General features: G+C 40.8%; 1 protein-coding gene across 3 annotated transcripts in view; it reads right to left on the bottom strand.

Annotated features, from left to right (window-relative positions):
- The window catches only part of HEATR5A (HEAT repeat containing 5A), a 58828-nt gene that overhangs the window by 3318 nt on the left and 40984 nt on the right, over positions 1–14526 (bottom strand). For all 3 annotated transcript variants that reach the window (XM_053380936.1, XM_053380941.1, XM_053380952.1), the window contains 13 exons: positions 13977–14115; positions 12244–12423; positions 11190–11429; positions 9745–9926; positions 9189–9257; positions 8727–8906; positions 8116–8347; positions 7119–7367; positions 6387–6514; positions 6017–6164; positions 2887–3159; positions 2493–2717; positions 1243–1394 (listed from right to left, as the gene is read on the bottom strand). In XM_053380936.1, coding sequence (XP_053236911.1) covers positions 1243–1394; positions 2493–2717; positions 2887–3159; positions 6017–6164; positions 6387–6514; positions 7119–7367; positions 8116–8347; positions 8727–8906; positions 9189–9257; positions 9745–9926; positions 11190–11429; positions 12244–12423; positions 13977–14115 — 2397 coding nt within the window. The remainder of the gene's footprint in view (positions 1–1242; positions 1395–2492; positions 2718–2886; positions 3160–6016; positions 6165–6386; positions 6515–7118; positions 7368–8115; positions 8348–8726; positions 8907–9188; positions 9258–9744; positions 9927–11189; positions 11430–12243; positions 12424–13976; positions 14116–14526) is intronic.

The raw sequence follows: 14526 nt of genomic DNA, 5'->3' as shown, positions 1-14526 counted from the left end.
ATGTAGTATTGGAGAGCACTGCTGAACTGCATTTGGGGGGATGTCCTGTGCATCAGTACATTTATCAGAAGCAGAAGACTGCACCAATGTCAGTAGCAAGATCTGCTTTCAGATATGGCAGGAAAAGACCAGACAGAGTAAATTAGGCATATTAATGCAGGTGTGTTGCCAGATACCAGCATATATGAGTACACTGTCTTCTTTCCCTCTTTCTGGTAACTGTAAGCTGTTCTATGTGCAGTGATCCTGAACTTAAAAGGTAAAGGTAAAGGGACCCCTGACCATTAGGTCCAGTCATGACCGACTCTGGGGATGCGGAGCTCATCTCGCTTTATTGGCCGAGGGAGCCGGCGTACAGCTTCCGGGTCATGTGGCCAGCATGACTAAGCCGCTTCTGGTGAACCAGAGCAGTGCACGAAAATGCCGTTTACCTTCCCTCTAGAGCGGTACCTATTTATCTACTTGCACTTTGACGTGCTTTCGAACTGCTAGGTTGGCAGCAGCAGGGACCGAACAACGGGAGCTCACCCTGTTGCGGGGATTTGAACCGGTGACCTTCTGATTGGCAAGTCCTAGGCTCTGTGGTTTAACCCACAGTGCCACCCGCGTCCCTGAACTTAAAAGGTAAAGGGACCCCTGACCATTAGGTCCAGTCATGGCCGACTCTGGGGTTGTGTTAAGGACTCCATATTGCCCAAATCAAAATAGAAGTGCTGAGATCCGTACAAAAAACAACAATCCTTCAGTATCAAACAGAAGGAAGCATACTTTTTAGCTTTTCCACAAGATGTACTATATACTATATATGCATCACAGGTGAAAAGACCCTTTCCCCTGTGGCCATTCACTTTACTTCAGATGGTGGAGGCAGCTGCCTTTCAGTGCAAGACAAAGATTTGCCTTCATCATGGGCTGAGAGATTTCCTACTGTTTGGCCCTACTCTTGCCTCAGTGATAATCAGTGGGCTCTTCTGCCTAGTAGGCTGAGGCTGAATGTGGACACCAAAGAAGACTAAGGATGAAGGCAGGAAATTTCACCAGAATAATTCAGGCTCCATAGTGTTGCCATGTTATTACTGTTCCTGATACCAAACCTGAATGTGAACTTTTATTTTGAGAATCAAGCTGCTTTGAGGGCCTCCTAGGCTATATAGTGAGATTCTAAATAAATCATTCAAGGCTGAACATTAAAACATAGCAATTGTAGAGTTCTAAACAATAAAAACAATATGCAGGGCTTACAACAGGATCTTTAGATTCCATTGCTGACTGAAACTTTTCAATGCAACACTTCTGAAGGCACTCCATGGTAGCAACTTCTGGACTTGTAGACAAAATGAATATTGTGACTGCAGTCAGCAGACTACCTTCATCCAATTCTTGATGAGCACCATCTACCAATTAAAAACAATCTTAAATTTGTGTTCTGAAACTGGAGCATTTCATCAATCAAAATGCATAAATCAAGATGCTAAGATCAATTGTATCACAAATCAACAGATTTTTTAGTTAAGCACAGTTGGCAGATAAACACATATTTTTAAGAATGTACATTGGATACTCTTAAGAACTTTTACTCAGCATGAACTATTGCTGAAGAATGTTTGAGCCCTCCTCTTCGGTCAGATTTTCCCCCCCCCCCAGTGAGTTGTATGCATTTGCTTTTTATTAAAAAGCTACAATATAGAGCAAGGGCAGATAACTTTTCAGAACTTTTTCAGTTATCTACAGTTAAGGATATGCCATGGATGAGACCTCTGCCTAAGATCATGGAAAGTTGTTGGCCAGCCCAAATAGGCTGGATAATGGGCCGGATAGGTCATCTGTCTTAACATGACAACTTCATATACATTACTACTGCTACTACTACCATGTATCTTTCCAGAGCTGAGCCTTACTCAGGTGTGCTCTGGGAAGCCTCAACTCTGATTAAGTCATTCTTCCAGGGAAGTCCATTGGGAGAAAAAGAAGGAAAGGTGTGAACAACGAGTGGCATCCAAAGGCTTTTGAAAAAAAGAGAAGAAAAGTGAGTAGAAGGCAGGAACAGAAGGTGCTCGGCTCTAAAAAGATGTACAACATCAAAATGGTAGAGAAAGCAAAGACAGGTATGGAAGAAGGGTCTGACAAGGGGAAGAAATGTGTGTAAGCCAAGTTCTGACCAAAGTGCAGTGGGATTGAGAGAGCAAAGTAGGGACTCTGGGGAGAGGAGGCAGCAAGGTCTAAGAAGCAGGAGACCATAAGGGGAGAAGAAGCCAGCTCCCTACCTTCTTCAGCAACCCAACTGTCACATACCAGTTACTAGAAACTTGTTCAGATGCCAGACTTTGTTTTTTGTACCCAGACAGTTCTAGTACTAGACAGAATGTTGCATATTACTTACTAGGAATCACTCACTGGTGTGGTGTTTATGATATTCAATTGTTGGCAGACCTCATCCCCCACTCTTATACTGTCTTGAGTTATATACCAAACACCTTCCTCAGCCTTCATACCTTGATCCCAAAAGTTAAGAATAGTGACCAAAGCACTGCGGAGCATTTCGTTCCAAGCAGTCCGGCTCTTCTCTGCCCGGGCCATGGGAGAAGACAGCACTCCTTTAAGAGCTTGTAACGATGAAGCAACAGTCAAAGGCAACTGGCCTGTGGGTAATTTCACAGCAGTTTCTCTGAGGACTCCAATAATCAGATACAAGATAGTAGGAAGAACGGCAATGCTTCCTGTAGGATATGACAAAGGGGTGATGAAAATATCATGGTTAAGAAGAAATAGCTTCTGGTGCACATTAAACAAAGGATAAATATTGAGCTGGCATTCCTAGAATGGGAGGATTGCTCCCTACACTGCCTCTTTCTTCCTCGCAAATGAAACATCTTGGGAGCATCCTACCTTCTGGTGAGCAGACTGCAGGAACATCAGAGAGGATTCCTAATGCCACCGATACTAGTCTGCTTCCATTCTCCGATAACAACTGAGGCTTTCCAGATGTAATTCCAGGGCTGCCCGTTATCTTAGGGTTCAGCTGAGGCAATTGCCTTACGAGAATGCACACACACATCTCCAGGGTTGCAAAGACTAAGGACTTTCCAGGTATCAGCCCGCCTGTGTCTTTGCCTTCTCCAAATTCCGGCAATGTTTCCTTCTCTTCAGCTCCGTCATCAACTAAAATGGAAGGACAGAGATAGATAGGAGTGAGGCCTTGTCAGCATATAAGCACCTGGGCTGAGAGGTCTCCACTTGATCTGCTTACCAGGCTGAGTTCAATGTGTTAGTATATAAAGCTCTTAACAACTTGGAGAGCAGTTTACCTACAAAATCGTCTTACTCCATATGTGGCCATGCAACTGCTTCAATCGGCAGTACTAGCCCTTTTACATGCGGCACATAATACTTGCACCACATCTGAAAGATCTTGATCTTTTAGTGTGGCAGCACCAGATCTATGGAACTCCCTGCCTATTGATAGCAGGCAGGCACCTGCATCGTATTCCTTTTGGCACCTGCTGAAGGCATTTTTATTTAGCCCCAGCACCTGCGGCTTCTTTATTTATATAAATATTTTTGTACACTGCTTTCCTATCATGAGTGGTTTCCATACAACAAAACATTATTAAACAATCACCATCAAAATACAATTAAAACACCAATAATAAAACATCAAGCACACGTTTTGCTCCTATACACCAGTAATGAGTCCTGTCAGAACTAACAGCATTGAGAATATATACCTCGCATGCAACTCCAGAGGAAACTGGACATATTTATCAATGTCGGTCCCATATAAGTAATAATAATAATGTTATTATTTATACCCAGCCCCTCTGGCTGGGTTGTCCAAGCCATGAAACAGATGTAAATGTTGTGTGCTTGTGTTATAAACTGGGTTTAACTTGGAGGGTTGCTTTTATCTGACACATTATTTTGATACTGTGAATTCTAAGATACCTGGAGTTCTTCAGAAAGTAGGCAAATAAATAGAACAGGACAGTCACTTGCACCCATGAGGGACAGAAACCTCCTGTGCTTTTACAAAGGAAGGTTCTCCCAGCGGAAACCATGCCACAGAGTTCTTTTCTAAAGCATTTAAAAGGCAATGCCACATATATTACTTATGTAAATAATGCCATCTATGTAGATGATGCTTTACAAAGAACAGGTCTGACAGGTCCCTACCTCAAGGCTCTTACTGTCTAATAACAGACACAAAGGCAGTGAAAGAGGGAGGGAAATGGAAGCAGAGGTCAACAGGGAAAGAATCTACAATTGCTTCAGCTGTGTGCACTGGGATTTTTCCTGCTGTGGAGACACATAGTTTGCAGAACAGAACTCCATGTTGACATGCATCACAACTCCCAATTTAGCTTCACTCCTGCTATAGCTGTACTACAAATTCACAGAGTAGTTTTATTCCCAGTTTTACTGCTGTGCCATAGCATGAGGATTTGATACATAAGAAGAACACTTGTGTAAGCACACCAAAGGCCCGTTTAATCCAGCAACCTCTTTGCCCACAATGGCAATCTCTCCACAGAAAACTGCTACTTAGAGGTGTATGCTGCTTCTAAACTTGGAGGCAGTACATAGTCATCATGACACGTCATTGCTGGTAATTTTATCCACCATGAATTTATTTAATCCCCTTTTAAAGCCATCTAAGGGGTAACAAATTCCATCATTTAGCTGCACTGTATGAACTTACTTTGCTTTTTTTGTCTCAAACACTAGAAACTGTAATTTTGTGAGGATGGTGAAAAGGTTTGATTTTCTTAACTCCCTTTCACAATCAAAATTGGTGAGGTTCTTGGGGAAGAAAGAAACAACAGTTAAGTTGTTTCACTTGTAGGGTATGAATGCCAACTGTTAAAACAAGCTACAGTGGTACCTCTGGTTACGAACTTAATTCGTTCCGGAGGTCTGTTCTTAACCTGAAACCATTCTTAACCTGAGGTACCACTTTAGCTAATGGGGCCTCCCACTGCCACCGCGCCACCAGCACACAATTAATTTCTTTTCTCATCCTGTGGCAAAATTCTTAACCCGAGGTACTACTTCCAGGTTAGCGCAGTCTGTAACCTGGAGTTTTTGTAACCCCATGTGTTTGTAACCCGAGGTACCACAGTATATTAATTCTGACGCATATTATGCTTAACAGCTATGTTCATTATTAAAAGGAGGGATGGCTTAAATTACCATCACTAACTAAAATAATCCTATATGGGTGCAGCTCCCATTTTCAGAAAGAATCTAATGCAGGACAAATATGGAAATAAACTAGAAATACAGGTTAAAAAACTACTATTAGCATTATGCTACCGGTGAAAACAGAGACACGGGTGGCACTGTGGGTTAAACCACAGAGCCTAGGACTTGCCGATCAGAAGGTTGGCGGTTCGAATCCCCGTGATGGGGTGAGCTCCTGTTGCTCGGTCCCTGCTCCTGCCAACCTAGCAGTTTGAAAGCACACCAGTGCAAGTAGATAAATAGGGACTGCTCTAGCGGGAAGGTAAACGGCATTTCCATGCGCTGCTCTGGTTCGCCAGAAGCGGCTTAGTCATGCTGGCCACATGACCCAGAAGCTATACGCCGGCTCCCTCGGCCAGTAAAGCAAGATGAGCGCCACAACCCCAGAGTCGGTCACGACTGGACCTAATGGTCAGGGGTCCCTTTACCTTTACCGGTGAAAAGAACCTCAGCAATTTATTTATTTTTACCTACCATGGTCATAAGATATTTATTCAATTCTAACACATAATAAGAAGGGCCCTGTTTAAGGGTGGCATGAGAAATTTGAGCCAGAGAAGAAAGAAGCATGAAACCTGTGTGGCTCGCAACTCCCAACCGTTTATTGTGTGAGATCTTGCTTGTTTTTAACCATGTTGGTTTTCTCCTCTTTGTTTTCTTTTTTGTATTTTGCTTTGTTTTTATGAAGTTTTTATGTATTGTCCTCAATTGATTTTATGTAAGCCACCTTGTGCGTGGAAAGCCAGCATATTAAGTTAAATGTCATCAAGAACAATACCTTCTGCACTTCTCCGTTTTTCCTTGACATGTTCCTGAGCTGCCAAAAGAATCTGTCGAACAACTTCTAGAGCAGCAAGTTGAATGTCAGGGGACTCTCTTGTCACTATAAGCCGATGTAAAACATTCAGCAGCTCAACACTCAGCTCCTGTATAAAGGGAAACAGGAAAAGTGTGGAACACACAATGCAGCAACACACATGGTGAAATGTATCACAGAGGCTATTTCAAGCGTCCTTCACATTATGTCATGAGAAATCACGATGAGAGAAAACGAAGGAAGCAATTTCTTAGAGACATCGGATAGAAGCAATTATTGTTAACACAGAACAATTCATAATTCATACTTAGGATTTCCAATAGATTGTTACCTGATCACCACCAATCTTAGACCTTGGCCAAGGAACATCAAGCAGCACCCGTAAGGCATGTAGGCAAGAAGTAATATTTTCCATTCCTGCATCTGACCGAGGAGAACATAGAAATTCCACACTAATTCCTAAGAAAAGAGGGGAGAAATTATGCTGTGAACAGAATCAGAGTTGAATTTCCAATAACACATCAGTCAATTGACTAGTTTGGAACTATCTGCCCCTGAAATTTGACTTGTGCTCTTCTTGTCCATCTTTTGGTGCCAGATTTTTGCACCAGGCATTTGAAATAATTTTTATTGGGCCTGTGCTGGGACGAGTATATATTAGTACTCTTCCAACTGTATGTTTCAGTTTTGTTTTGTTTTAAATTGTTATACACCCTGAGATCATTCAACATGAAGGGCAGATTAGAAATCTTTTAACAAATAAGATATAAGTAAATAAAATTCCAATTCCCAGAGACTGGGAGAACTGGGTTTCAGATCCTCTGACATTCTGGGTTAACAGTTCTCAGTTAGATGGGACAATTAGCTCAATTAGATGGACCACTGGCTTGATTCAATGAAATAATGGTGAAATTCTGTAGTAATCCCATACAATGCAGAATTTTATCAACAGTAGCATATTAACCACTTCGACATGTGCCTAACATCTCATACTGATTTCCAACAACAATCAGAAAAATTACATGAGAAAATAACACCAGGAAAAGTTCATGCATTTACTAACCCAAAACCAGATGAAATCTATCAGTGTTCACGTCTTCAGGTGATTTTACAGCAGCTCTAGATGTTGAATCTTGACACATTGTAGTTGGGGTGACAGGTCGAGAAAGGTTAGTTAGACCTTCATCTGAGTCACCTACAAGAAAACCTGTGCTGGTAAGCCACAATGCTGTTGCATGGAGAATCAATGCCCAGGAGTTTTGATAGTGTGGTCTTGAATTTTCAATTGTCTCTGCAGTATAGAAAGCACCACCTACAATTAAAAGCAACAAATGTTTAGCATATTCCAAACAGCTCAAGGTAGCTTTGTATTTACTACTTTAATTACACTTTTTATGGTTAAACAATGAGGAAGGTTTGGCTAGTTATTCTTTAAAAGTAATATTCACAAATCATCAAAGATGACTTCAGTAAACTTCTTTTTAAATTCTGCAATCTTACAGGCATCTTATGCATCCACATTTTTGAAATTTTCATTTAAATTTTTTGCTGACAAGAAGTTATTGGCCCAAACTATGTGGCAACAAATTTAGTATGTATTTGCAGAATGTATTTTATGTGTATGTATTTTGATGAACTAAGTCATGAGGGTGGGGAAAGAGGTGTGTGTGTGTGTGTGTGTGTGTGTGTGTGTATGTGTGTGTGTAAGAGAGAGAGAGAGAGAGAGAGAGAGAGAGAGAGAGAGAGAATTCAACAGTGCTTAGTTTGTTTTTGGTTGTTTGTTAATCTTGTTAATCTTATTTTGTGGATTATGAGTGCAACAATGCCTTGTGAATCTTATGACTTGTGATGTTTAGCTTAATTTTTAGTTGTTTTGTTAATAGTATTGTACAGAAGGTGGTTGTTTTACTTATTTTATACGATTTATGTTGTAATTGTGATGTTCTATTATTGTTATTCTTTGTAAGCTGCTTTGTGACTCGTGTGAGTGAAAAGCAGCAGAGAAATATAATAGATTTAATGCATTAAATGAAACTGTATTGTTCTATTTGCCTGCCTACCTTCAGCAGGAAGCTGAGAGGCAAATTCTGAAGGCAAAGTTAAGAGAGTATAATCCTGGAGTGCAGCAAGCCAGAGTTTGCTCAGATTGCCCAGATCTGCTTGGACTAGCTCCAGAAGTTCATCCACTGGAGATATTTGATCCCTGCAGCTCTCCTCTGTCATGTTTATTACCAAGGGTGGTCTGTTGACGTCGCTTTGCTTTTTCTGTCTTTGTACTGCAACTATATAGACCTGTTGAAACAACAACATGAAAGGACAATCTCATTGATAGGCCATTGAATATAGGGGCAAGACCTACTGGGAAGTGTTGCTGAGTTGTATGCTGTTTCCTTGAATAAACAGTTAACTTCACTAGCAACTGACTCTGCTTCTTCGTGCTGACTTGCATCTGACTCCAGCCCTGACAACTGAATGAACCAATGGTCTGACTCAGTATAAGCAAATAGGAATGCTCTCCAATTCCTTGAACATCAGGGTAAAATCCAGATGTTTTTGCCAAACACCACAACTCAAAACTAGAAGTTGACCCCTGTAGATATTCAAATGTCTGATCCACAAATTACAATTGCAAAGCACTAGTGCCACCATAAATATGTACATTAAAAAGTACCTCTGCCCAAGCTTTCAACACAGCTAGGATCTCCATAACTGATGTGCCTTCATTGTACAGTTGACTTTGGGCTTCTTGTCCCACCTGTATTTTGGTCAAGGATGTCACAAGCAATTGATGAACCCTCTGAAGGTCACTAGGGTCACTTACTACACCACTTGCTATCCAGGCACTGCAAACCTAGTATGATAGAACAGCAAACAATATAGTTATTTTTGTAATGCTACAAAACACTATGCCTGGGTTTGTGCTCTCTTATTTACGTACTTACTTAGGTTATTAGCTTTCTCTCTGCTCTGGCAAACCCATTTTGCAATCATATTTAATGTTCAGAGGTGAAGCAGTCTCAAATACTAATTTTTAAGAGATAAGATAAAGATATAATCTTTATCAAGTTTTACCTGTGACTGGTCAAGAGTTGATGAAATTTGAATTCTATATATATAGTTTTAAAAAACTTGCCTGGCATGCTTTTGCTGTTACATCAGGTGGTGTTTCAGAAGTAAAAGCCGGTCTAAGCGCTGCACCCACCTAAAAAAAATAATTTGATAACATGCTAAAAAATATTTGAATATTTTGAAGAAATTGGCCCAGTTAACATATTCTTACAAATCTGAGTATGATTCTCTTAAAAGGCAAAAGATGCAACATGCAAAATTATTCCTAATAGTTTGCCAACTTGATGAACATTTCGGGACCAAGTTATACACTTCAGTTGCCACAGAGGCTTTCTGATTTCTGCTACTCTTTATACTGGTAATTTGATAAGCTAATTTATAGTAACATGTTATAAAATATTTTCCAAAAATTCATTTATTTTAGGCCAGTTCCACCGCACATTCACAAAATCAGCTCGATTCACTACAGTGAGGGCTATTGTTATAAATTCTATTCAGCCTGTGTAGTAAGACGCCAATAATATATTCCTTTATAACACAAGTTTTCAAGTGCAATGTAGGGTTAACTCTTAATATGCATTTTATTTTTCAAACGCCTCTAGAACCAAAAGCCTACTTACATTTGCTTGATATTGTTCCAGAATCACATGACCTGGGAACTCTGGCTCCGGCACAGCAGCAAACTTCCGAACAAGAATTAACAACATCTGAAGGCCAGAAAGACGAAGCTGGTCACTGTGATCTGTGGCAGCCATAAAAGCCATGCGGATCAAGTCAGCTAAGTGCAGTACTAGGAAATCATCTGGCGGGGTGGAGAAGGAAAACATCATTTTGTTAATATGAAAAATGTATTTTAGTGTGGACACTTAAAGCATGGATGCCTATCTCCCACCCCCTCTTCTTTCCCGTCCTATGAATTGTACACCTATACATAAATAGGCATCATTTCCTGCTGAACCAGGAAACCACCGATTACAGATGCAGATTGTCAACAGTCTGCGCAGAGTCAACATTTTAGGTGCAACATCTGGAAAAGTTTGCTTCAGTAATATTAACTTCCAGTAATAAAGCTGTGTTAGTCTGTAGCAGAAAAAACAACAATAAAAGGGTTTGACATCTAAAAGATGTAACAGATTTATTATGGCATTAACTTTATAGACCAGATTTCATTTCATCAGAAGCGTGAACCATTACCCTCAAGGTGACGTTTCTATATGGAAAAAGCAGGCCAAAATGGTCTTAAAAAGTCCATGTTAATTCAATTAAAGTTCAAATGTCTGCAAAGTTACACAATAGCAGCGTTGGATGACAAAATCCCAGGTTTACTCTCCAGTCAAAAAAGGCTCCAGAGTAGTCTAAAGCCACAAGTTATAAAACATCCCCTACCCTGAGGATTAACATCTAAGAGACATTACAGAAAAAGGAGGAAACATTGGGAGGGAGGAGGGGGGAAAGGCAATCTCGGGCATTAGTACAGAGTTACTGAAAATGCCCAGCTGGAATGGAAACAGTTCAAGGAGAGGATGAGCAAAATGTCTGACCCTTCAGCAGAGCTGGCAGAAAGGATCTGTAGAACCATCTCTCTGTAGAACCATCTGTAGAACCATCTCTCTCTCCTATAGTCTGATGGAATGGCTACTGCTAGATGCCAGCTTAGTATATGTAGCAGGACAGGAAGCCATACTGTGGTTTGTTTTTTACTCAAATAGCCTTTTGACCCCACTGTTACATTTCCACCCACCCATCTATATCCACCTGCCAACTAAGGACAATACAACATGTATCTAATAATACTATCTGCATTAAGTTGACTCTAGTCTCTGAAAAGTTTGTGCCATAATAAATCTACAAACCTCTTTGTTCTTCAAGAGTATTCATTTTTCTCTTGCTCACAAATGAGCCTACTAACAATAATCTGAATACACACCTCAACAAATGTCTATTGCAATAGCTGGAAAGAGATTTTGTTGGCTCCCATTAAGCTACCGTTTGTCAAATTAAATTTAGACTGCAATCCTATACCCACTTACTTGCAGTTGATGTCTGCATAAACATGACGACATACCTCTTGAATCTCTTTGCTTCATTTCTTGTGCCAGAGCTATGTCAAAGTGAGCGTTGCCTGCATTCTCACACTGGCCGATAATTTTACACACACACTCTGCAGCAAATACTCTAGTAGACCATCGAGGATGAGGGAAAGGGTGCAGCTTTTCATTGTTTTCCAAAGCTAATGCAAATTCATCATCCCCTTGAGCTCCCTCTTCTTCTTGGGTAGTGTCCACTGAAACCACTGTGATGAAATCTGCATTGAGATACAGGGAGGTAAAGGGCAAAACACTTAATGGATCAGAGTACTGTTGCAGCAGTACCCATCAAAGACTTGGGGTGTGTAACAGGGCAGGAGGGGAGCAGGAGGAATAGAGATAGGGAGGAGGAATCAGCAAGGAAACAGAGCAAGAGGTGTGGGGAGTGATGCAAAGGAGACTTATTTATATTAAAAAATGTAACAAAACTACAGTCGTACCTTGGAAGTCGAATGTTTTGGCTCCCGAATGCCACAAACCCAGAAGTGAGTGTTCCGGTTTGCAAACATTCTTTGGAACCCAAATGTCTGTCGTGGCTTCCGAGGCTTCTGATTGGCTGCAGGAGCCTCCTGAGGCCAAGCAGAAGCCGCGCCTTGATTCCCGAATGTTTTGGAAGTCAAACAAAATGGATTCCGTTCGACTTCCAAGGTACCACTGTAATAGAAACTACCAGCAGCTAAGTCTAGGAAATTAAAAAGGTCTTTCTTTGTGCCAAGACGTAGGCACCAGCAAAGCTTTGCTAGGAAGAGAATCCCATAAAATTAAGTACCACCACTGAGAAGGCCCATTTCTCTGGGGCCACCTGACTCCCTTCTGATGTCACTGGAGGAGGGCCTCCAATGATCACCCTGCATAAGGCTCCTCCTTTTCCTCTGTGGTCTTCCGACTTAGAAGTTTTTATGAGTCATTCTTCTCACTTATTACATGAAATTACTTGCAAAATAGGTTAGGATATCAGCTGATAGTATGGTCAGTTGATTCATTTATCTAATGAGAAAATCTACTTTCTAGGAAGAAGGCATCAGCACATACCAGCAGAGGCAGCTAGAACATCTTTGCAGAGTTTAAGCCAGAAAGAGAGTTTTTCCACTCCCATTGATATAAGCATATGGCTCAGGGTCTCTCTGATATCTTGGCATAGTTTTGGATCCAGTTCCTTGTCCAATAAGCTCAGTAATGCACCTTCAAGGCCTACTTCTCTGATGTTAATGCCTGTAAAAGCAACAACAGTGTGATCTGAATTCATCTGCTGAGAAACAAGCATGAATCACAGCACTTAAAAGCTGACAAAAGTTTTTAAGTGCAATACTGTGGCAAAATATTTAACCCTGAAATAATATCAAAAGGCTGTTGCTCATCCCATCTCTCTAGCATCATTAATGCCCAAAGCATAATTAAAACCAAACACATTTCAAGACATTTCCTGCCTCCATACCATGACTCTGATTTCCCCCCATGATTCCATATAGTAAGAAAATGTCTTGGCGGAAGTGTCATTGTATTATTTTCAAACCTCATTTTTAGAGCTACAGCAATAGTCCAAATTGACTTATTTCAGCCCTCTGTTCCAACATACAGATGCCTTTTCTTTTAATATGACCAACATCCAGCTCTCGGAGATGGAAAGAAAGAAAATGAAAGGAACATCACCACTTCTGACAGAGGTAGCCACAATTTCAGGGGAGGGTTGATGCTGATCCCTGTCCATTCAGACAGCAGACCACAAACTAGCTAGGTCAGCATGGGTAGCAGACTCCAAAAGAAGGGTTGTACACTTCCATACCCCTCCTTCTGTTGGGTTACCTCTATGGCACAAAATCAGCCATGGACGAAGCTGGTGTTTCAACAGATCATGAAAGCTACATCCCAGGTTACAATATAAGGTCAGAAATAAGCTCCTACAAGCCATTTACGTCAATCAAAATACTTATTTATTTCATTTGTATTCCACCCTTCTTCCCAAAGTCACCCAGGACACCAAGCAACAAGTGATTATACATCTTTAAAGTAATTCCAATACTGGGAACAGTCTCAGCTTAAAGAAGGAAGGTCTTCAGTAGGCATCAAAAAGACAAGCCAGGCATGCCTTTCTGAGCAAAGTGTGCAAATCAGAGACCAAACAGGCAAATAAAAAACAACAAGTGTCTGTTTCTGGACTCTACTGTTTTAGACTGCAAAGTGAGTGATTTCATGCAAAAAGCAAGCAAGCAAGCAAGCAAGCAAGCGAGCAAGAAAGAAAGAAAGAAAGAAAGAAAGAAAGAAAGAAAGAAAGAAAGAAAAAAAAAACCCCACCAGCCTTGCACATACAAAACTAGCATGCAAGACAGAAGACTAAGACAGATTCATCTCTCTGGCATGACAGTTTTATAGGAAGATATAGCTTTTGATGTGGTGCAGCAGTCAAACTCCCAGTCCTTCAGTCTGAAGAACTATAGGTTGGAACAGATAAACATGTGCCTTTTGTGCCTCCAAGCAGTCAGTTTGCAATACACAAATATCTGCAGGATTTTGCATGGCAAGATACAAGTTACACAAAACCAAAAAAACATTTAAGAGGGGAAAACATGATGAGTGACACCCGGCTATGGTGGCCTGCTTGTGCTAGCAGGACTCTGCTCCTCTCTCATCTCCTGCAATCCCCTGCGTTCCCCCAGAATCAGGTCTGGGTGTTTGGGAGAACATCCAGAGGTGACTGGGAGCATGGAGGGGAGAGGAGAGAGAAGTCCTGTTGCATCCACTGGTACAAGGTTGAATCTCAATATTACCTGGACTAAAGTCTTCTCTGCTGTCTTTAGCAAGGGCCACAGCATGTTCAGATACCTCAGCTGCCTCTCTTTGTACAAGCTGATGCAAACAAGCTAGTACTGCTCTCCTCAACAACAGATATGAACTAGAGAGATTCACCTGAAATATATAGACAAAGGATGTAATCTGGGTTGCACTTTTATAGGTGGTATCTGAAAGACAGGAGCCTGAAGTTCTTTAAGCAATAACATTTCTGAAACAAAATTAGAAATCAGATATTAGAGAAGAAAAAGCCTGAGGACAGTAGTAAAAATATCTGAGCCAACCTCCACTATCTTGACTGTGTCTGGCTGGTGTTAACAGTTCCATCTATTGTTTCATGTTAAGTTTCTCTGTTGTAAATCACCTTGAACACACTTGGGGGAAAGGTGGGATACAAATATTTGTTTAAAAGCAAATGAACAGAAAGATTTCAACTACTTTAGCTACGAATAAACTAAACCTTTATAAAATAAAAACTACTTTTGGTTGTGGTCAATTAATAAGCATCATTTATTATTTTGCACCTTC

Source organism: Podarcis raffonei, chromosome 1 (genome assembly GCF_027172205.1).
Source record: "Podarcis raffonei isolate rPodRaf1 chromosome 1, rPodRaf1.pri, whole genome shotgun sequence".
NCBI classification, from domain to species: domain Eukaryota; kingdom Metazoa; phylum Chordata; class Lepidosauria; order Squamata; family Lacertidae; genus Podarcis; species Podarcis raffonei.
This window is presented reverse-complemented; position numbering and strand designations above follow the sequence as displayed.